Raw genomic sequence first — 8,218 nt, forward strand, 5'->3', positions numbered from 1 at the left:
GGCATATTTTCAAAAAACAAGCACATTTTGGCTTTTTAAAGAGGTCACAGTGGTGGAACGATGCTACAGTTCCAGAAAAAAGTATGCCAGATTGTGAAAGACTGCTGCATTCTCCACTGGCAATTATAAAAAAAACACACATTTTTGGGAGCATGTTTGCTGTGTTGCCTAGATTTGCATAATTCCTTTAGTGAATTGGGCACTAAAACAATGCAGACAGCATGCAAATAAACAATCAGTGGGCACACTGCATTTTCATTCTCAGTAAATTACCTCTGTATTTTAAAGCAGATTAATCTGTAAATTTAGACAGGATTCAAAATAGATAAATGAAAGCAGGTTGAAATTTTTCAAGGTTGAATTGAACCTGTATGGACTTAATTGGTTTTGATGTTATCCTGTGCTACTTTCTCATTACTTTTCCAACTCTTTCTGTAGTAATCATCACTTCCTCCAGCTGCTTTCTCAACATTGAGTTTCAACCTTATAATGTACTTAGATCACAGCACAGATAAAGGCCACAAGGGCTTGGGGGTTTTATTGCTTGATGAAATGAAAAACTGAGGCCTTTTCCCACTTGACTGACCAACACCTTCCCATTTTCACCCACCACACCAATCACACACACACACACACACACGCACACGCACACGCACACGCACACGCACACGCACACACACGCACACGCACACACACACACACCAATCACACACACACCAATACACACACACACACACACACACACACACACACACACACACACACACACACACACACACACACACACACACACACACGCACACGCACACACACACACACACACGCACACGCACACGCACACACACGCACACACACGCACACACGCACACGCACACACACACGCTATCTCTTCATGCCAACCAGATTCTACTTTCCTGCTTTTTTTTCCTTTTAGAAACTTTAGCCGTTAAATGGGTCACCTCTCCCAGCTCATTTCTTGGCAACCATGTGCTTCCAATTGAGTTAAACCTACAAGAAAGAGAGAAAGAGCGATAGAAGCTGTGTTCCAACTCACAGGGTCCCTACAGTTCAGATATCAGGGATTTCCGGAGACGTATATATACACGTATATATATATATATATATATATAAATTCACATCTGCATGTTCAGCTGTTATTTCATGACATTGCAGGGCGTTCCAAATTAATATCTCGGTCTGGGAGTAGAATATCACTTGTTCCCTATGCCATCTGAAGTGCCCTTTGGACTGAACAAATACACTCCCTACGATTTGGAATCTCAATTAATATGCACGGATATAATCAGAATTGCATCTGAAGAGCATTTAGTGTGTTAAGGACCAGCTAACTGGAATCCCTCTCTCTGCCTAAATTAATCTTTAGTGTAAAGGCTGTCAATAATTGAAGCAATAATTTCTGCTGGCAATGGCTTTAATCAGTATAATGGTTCATTAATGGCTAGATCCCATCTGCCCACTGCTTATGTTGGCAATATCCTTCACATAAACCTTTAAGCATAGTTGCTTTGTATACAAGACGTCCTTGAATCACACCAAATGTTTAACTTCACAAATGTATGATTCTAAAAGTTTGAGTTCAAAAATGACAACTTCTGTTTTTAACAGATTCGATCCCTTTAAGTACATTTTAATAAATTGCCGTGATGCATCATGAATAGTATGCTTTTCTTTTGCATCTGCTCTTACACTGGTCGATGAGCAATACATTTAGAAATACATACACGTGCTGAATAAGAACCCAGCGATGCATGAAGCGCTGGGAGAAATCCACCTTGCGCCTTTCAGATATTGATTTCCCAAAAACAACAGGCTTTGGAGCATGATAGGTGAGCCCTGGAGTCCTGCATTAATCATAAATTCAGATGCAAAGTTAATGCAATGCAATACAGAAAAAAAGTCAGACAGAACATAATGCACTCTCGTCTCCAGCGTTTAATAAAAACAAATGAGATATTGCTGTGCTAGTAATCTAAACCTGTCTAACATGCAAATACAGAATCGTGAGGGTATAATTTATGAAAGGCCTGAATTCTGCTCCACAAAACACTGTCCCATAATGCCATCATTCCTTGTAATGTGAAGAGACACACATTTGTGCTTGGGACAGCCAAATGCCACAGCTTTGTATAGTAGGACAGTGTCATCGTGACAAGACCGGACCTGTCGGAGCCCTTCCATGGCACTGTAACCCTGGCCAATTAAAAATCCCATTTCATCCTCAATAACGCTTTATTCTGGATGGGTGAGCTCAGCCTCCTCTGGTTTACACTGTCTATGGAGTAGGTGCATACTGACTGTGCAAATTAGGCTCGAGTTCTTCTATCTGAGCTGGCCAGCAGGGTAAAGAGAAAGCAGAAGCGATTATCTTCAGCTAAAGTTAATGGAACCAACATAGCAGAACAGGGAATACTGGATGTGTGTGGGAATTAGGATGACAGTTGAGTTTAAACATAGTTAACCTTTAACAGTTTTGTTGGCTGAGATGTCTCATTCAGTTAGTTACAAAAAACATTCATCAGTGTAGAACCTAAAATAGTGTTGCCGTAAAAAGAATGTAGCCTTGCAGACAAAAACAACAAAGTTGACAATCTAAAGTGATTTAGGCCCCCTAAAACTTGTCAATGTTGTGTCATTGACTAAATAAGAAGACTATAGGCCTATTAAATTTAAATAAATAAAAAATATTAATTAAATTTACATAACATAAAAATTCACTTAAAAAAAGTCTTTTGCTTTTCATGAAATAATTCAGAAAAAAATGGATCAGGTCATTTTAAGCAGCACAACTGTTTTCAACATTGATAATAAGAAATGTTTCTTGAGGAGCAAATCAGCGTATTAGAATGATTTCTGAAGAATCACTAAGATGAAACTAGAGTAATGACTGCTGAAAATTCAGCTTTGCCATCATAAAGAATAAATACATTTGAAAATGTATGAACAAAGAAAACAATTATTTTAAATTGTAATAATGTTTGTGTTTCCTGTATTTTTGATCAAATAAATGCAGCTTGAACATAAGAGACTTCTTTCAAAAATATTTAAAACAAATTCTGACCCAAAACTTTTGAATGGTAGTATGTAGTATTATTTATAACTTTTTTTTTTAGAAGTTACACAAGTTACAAAAAATTATTTTGATTTCATGGGTTTTAAAGTAAAAAGAAAAAAGAAAAAGAGTAGCCTATGTCATTTTTCTAAATACATTAGGAAATCTAATTCAGTCATACCTGTAATAGTAATTACCTGCATCTCAGAATAGCACAAAAGCTTAGGTGGACCAAAGAACACAAACCAGGGACATTTCTGACCGCACTTTAACCCTTAGGAGGGCTTTGAGTCGTGAAAAGAGCAAACCTGCTGAGCAATCACAGCATGGGAGGCATCGCACACGGTTTTCATTTAATGGCACACGCTCGTATATTAAGAGACCTCTGGACCGTCGGCTCTGAAGGCAAAAACCTGCTGAGCACAAAAAACATCTCAATCAATACTCTCCTCACAAATGCCTCCGCTAGATTTTCAGCTGAATGTTTGTTGAAGTGTTTTACCTAACTAATGGATTTTTCCAGTTCGCAATCACAACGCGGATTGGTAACAACATTATTTATCTCTCATTATACTGTGTTTCAGACGCTACTCATTAATCACAAACCTATTCAAGTGAGAAGCAAGGGTGAACACTAAATGCATCCAAGATTTTTAGCTTAGATTTGTTAAATGGAGCAGAATCACTTTTGTATCTCTTTATTTCACTCTTTCCTTTCCCACTATCACCAAGAAGAGAAATTATATCACTCCCAACCGTGCACTCTCAAGTCCACCCTGGGTACTTCTCATTTCTTTATTATTTATTTTCTTTATTATTTGTTTCTTATTTGCTTCTTATTTTATTTGTCTTATTTTCTTTACAAGTCCACCCTCTCTGGGATCTGCTGCTTGAGATCCGTTAATACCTAAGTCAGGAAAACCCCTACACAGGAACAAAGCATCTCTCTCCGGCCTTCTGTTTCAACACGTAATCCAAGTGGGATGAGTCTTGCTTTGAACGCTTGTCTGTTTTGAGACAGCTCAGTTATATTATATATTTTTTTTTTTTGGTTGTTCTGTTCGAATCAGAGCCAAAATCATGAAATGATGTGGGGGAAAAGCAGAAATACAGCATTGATTGTACTAGTACAAAAGATGCAGACTACGGCTCCAACAAAAGATTCAGTGCTTTATAAGAGAAATTATGCAAAACGGCAGTGCGCTGAGTTCACACTCTGAAGTGGGAGTTCAAAATCACGAGATCCTTGCAGAGTTTGGCACATAAAATAGAGAAACACATTCTAGTAAAGCAGTTCCTCGAGAGAAAATTACCACAATATAAATAGAAATAATATAAAAGATGTATTGTTCCAATCACAGAAAGTGTAAAATGCAATTATCACATTTACAACGGACATTTTGCAGTTTAATAGCTTATACGTGAACAGGTCGAGATAGTATCCTCTACTGTTATTGTGTTCTTTTTTGTCCATTTTTACAAATCCTGCTATGGAGAATAACAAGGGTTTTTGGGAAGCTAGAAATGCATGGCAGGATGTTGACAGAAATGCCATTTGATCCTGGAATATAACGGTATTCCTTAAAGAGAGGAATACAGATGAGAGTGTAGTGGAGCCAGAGACAGATGAGTTTTTGAGGGGTCCCGCCTCGGGTTTCGCATCGGGTAGGGTGAGTTTTGTGAGCACACACACACACATGCACACACACACACACACACACACACACACACGGCTGTCTGTTATTGATCTAATATGATGTTCTTCTCACTCACAACGTGAAGTGGAATTGTACACGTTGGGTCACAAATAATAAATAAGACAAAAAAATTTGTTGATGTTTGTGCTAATATATTACAGCAATAATAATTTAAATCAAATGAGGCTGGATGACTGTAACGTGTGATGAAATATTATTATGAATGCACAAGGAGCAGAAGCACAGTCTTAATAATTCACTGTAGTGTGCGTATTAGTAACTAGAAAAACACCTCATTCTTCACAGACACGCTATAACTGATTGTATCATCAATCTTTATCTTGCGCTCTGCTTGAAGATCTTAATTAAAATTCACTGCTTTACCGTTACGTTGGAAAATACAGATTTTGGAACAAGGATTTTAGGATTAAATCAAAATGTAAAATTGAAACATGCGGTTCTCTGTGAGGTGAGTGTGATAGTGCTTATCTACAGTTGCTGTCACTTTGGAGCGCAAATTAAACCTCTTTTTCTCTGCTGAGCAAGGGAAAACCTCACTTTTGCTTGAAACTTGTGCTAGAAAATGCTGATGGTTTTGCAGAAAACAGGACGTTCTTTGCCGTTTTTTTAGTTTTTTTTGTTTTTATTTACAGAGAATCCAAAACTTAATGCCTCGCTACCTACATAGCTGCTGACAGCATCCTAACCTAAATGGCGTCATAAGTGACTGCTTTGAAACGCTCTGCATAGCATGCATCATTCAAATAGTGCACAATGTGAGCCAAAGATAATCAGTAAAACCAGTTCATTACTGACAAACAAAGGCAATAGAAAAAATTATAATCAATTATGCTTTTTTGTAGAAGTTCTTTATAGGACAATCAATGCTAATAAATAACTATTATTTTTAAGATTGACACTGGATGCGGTGCAGTGTGACGCAATACAACCTTTTTTTATATTAAGGTAAATTATTGCATTGCATTTATGCTATACCTCTGAAAACACATGAAAAGTGTTCAATCTCAGAATTTGGAATTTCCATCATTATTAATGGGATCGTTAAGGAACAAGAATCATTAAAAGCAATCGGAATTTTCCTTAACAATATAGGCTACCCAAATTTAATAATTTTCTTAATAGTTTACTCATCCTCATGTTGTTCCAAACCAATACGATTTTCGTTCAATTCATCTTCGTCATTTTAAACCGTCAAGACGTTTGGGTGAATAGACTTTCAATAGAGGGACAGAAATCTCTCAGATTTCATTAATAAAATATCTTCATTTGTGTTTTAAAAATGAAGGAAAGTCTTATGGAACAACATGAGAGTGAATAATCAATGACAAAATCTTCATGATTGGGTCAACTACACCTTTAAATTATTCAAGACTCCCATATGAAGGTTAGTAAATGAACTATGAAAGGCTGAATTGGATGACTTTCCCTTTAAAGGTTCTATTTGAACATGAACTAATGCACTTCAGAGTGCCGTCAATGGGCATCATGCGGCACAGAAAACAAACAAACTGAATTCCAGTCTCAATTGCTGGTGTATCAACATGATCACTGCACTCTCAACTGTTCACATCTGCTGGTACACAGAATTTCCATAATGCTTTACACCACTACTTCTATTATCAGTATGCTCCCAGAGAAACATCTGAAATAGAAAACGAAGTTTCAGAGCTAATGATTTCGAAATGCCGAGATTCTAGTGCAAATTTAATGAGCATGTGCTCTTTCTGTTCCATAATTGGCTGCTGTTGCAATTTTAAAACCCCACTCGCTCAACATCTCTGGAAGATCGCCATCAGTCACATTCTCTCGTAAACCAAATCAGAGGAGCTTGAGAGGGAGGAAAACACTCAGTAAAGCATCATCTCTGATTGAGCATAATTGTCCCTCGCCTGAGTAACAGCTTTTGACAGCAAGCTATCTGCACTACACAGCTGCGGTGCTCAAACGCTGGATTTGGCATCGCAGAAAACCCAGGGTAGAGCCAGGCGCCTTTGAGTGGTTGAAAGATATAATGGTGCACAGTACAAAAAGTCATGATCAGTCTTACGGTCCAATTACTGACAGAATTCACACCGAATTCTGGCATTCAGAATGAAAACCAATTAAAACCACAAGGACTTTTTGGGTTTGTGGGATATTCAAACGTTTGTTTTAATACATACTTTCAGTTTTTTTCCAACAAGTTCAGTGGGAGATGGGTTTTGAAAATGCATCATCCCTTAGAAAATAAAACAGAAAGTAGGAATGGTCAGTCTATAGTGAACACATTTGACAGTAGTATTGGGTCTATTGTTTAAAGGGATCTTTAAAGGGATAGTTCACCCAAAACTGAAGATTTTGTCGTCATTCACTAATTATCACGTCATTCCAAACCCGTATGAGTTTATTTCTTCCATGCGAAAGCAATGGAGAAATTTCAACACACTTTTTAATGAGAGAAGTAGCAATGTCTGATTCATAAGTGAATCATTCTTGTGAGTGGGATGTTCTCGGATGTTCCGGTTCACAAAACCAGTATAATCAATTCATCCACAAATTAGACTGATCCTGTTCTCAAGTTCAAAATTGACTCAATGATCTTGTTCCAATGGCTAAAAGCTCACTGTGAATAATGGTTTAAAAATGTCTGTTCCTTCTGACTTCAGAAGACTTGAAATATAGTCATATGAATCACTTTATGATTTTTTTTAAGGTGTGTTTGAAAACCACTTCCAAATGCATAAAAACAGACCAAACAATTTCTCTGTTCATGTTCTATGGAAGAAGACATCCTACAGGTTTAGAGTAAATGATGACAGAAGTTACATTTTTTGAGTGAACTGTTCCTTGAACACATATTATTCAGGTTACTCAGACACCGGGAAAAATTAATCTATTCTTATGCTGACAACCGACAAATGTCACACATCAAACAGTGTTTATACTCAATCACAGCTATTCAACCCTTTCCTTCAACCGCAATTCTCGAAATTCTTGTGCTGAATGCATTGTGCTACATAAATGCCTGGCTTAAAAACAACACTCTATTTTCCATTACCTTTTGCACTGCAGAGGTCATGACAGGTTTCATCATTCTGGTGCACAGGTCGTAATGCAAACTAAAGCTGTTATATCTGTGCCACTGTATTGCAGATACCTAAGTGATCATATTGAAGAGCATCAAATGCATTTAGACTCTGAAAAACAATATGGGAAGAGAAAATAAAAGGAGACTTCTTACCCTTGCTTCCTCTGTCTAAGCAGACCTGAGTAGAGAGAAATAAGAGGTTATAAATGTGAGATTGCAAGCAGGAGACACAAAATAACCAAGAGCCTCATGGGGACAGCAGGGCTTTGATATTCTGATGAGGCTGTGGAGACGAGTCAAGAAATCAGATGTTCGTATCGACTTTGTTTGCATGAGTGAATTGGAAGCGGGAATCAATGATTA

The 8,218-nt window shown here is 37.4% G+C and overlaps 1 protein-coding gene across 3 annotated transcripts in view; it reads right to left on the reverse strand.

Moving 5' to 3' along the window:
- Positions 1 to 872: 872 nt before the first annotated feature.
- LOC143729397 (uncharacterized) overlaps positions 873 to 8,218 on the reverse strand; it is a 44,185-nt gene continuing 36,839 nt past the window's right edge. For 2 of the 3 annotated variants that reach the window (XR_013199994.1, XM_077220624.1), the window contains 3 exons: positions 8,009 to 8,033; positions 1,743 to 1,862; positions 873 to 1,008 (listed from right to left, as the gene is read on the reverse strand). Coding sequence is in view for 2 of the 3 variants with exons in the window: in XM_077220624.1 (XP_077076739.1) it covers positions 891 to 1,008; positions 1,743 to 1,862; positions 8,009 to 8,033 (263 nt within the window). In the remaining variant the exon portion in view is untranslated. Of the gene's footprint in view, positions 1,009 to 1,742; positions 1,863 to 3,378; positions 3,484 to 8,008; positions 8,034 to 8,218 lie in introns of all 3 variants that reach the window. The other variant, XM_077220623.1, reaches the window with a different exon arrangement.

Source organism: Siphateles boraxobius, unplaced genomic scaffold (assembly GCF_051911475.1).
Source record: "Siphateles boraxobius isolate OS27281-9 unplaced genomic scaffold, OSU_SipBor_1 8, whole genome shotgun sequence".
Taxonomy (NCBI): domain Eukaryota; kingdom Metazoa; phylum Chordata; class Actinopteri; order Cypriniformes; family Leuciscidae; genus Siphateles; species Siphateles boraxobius.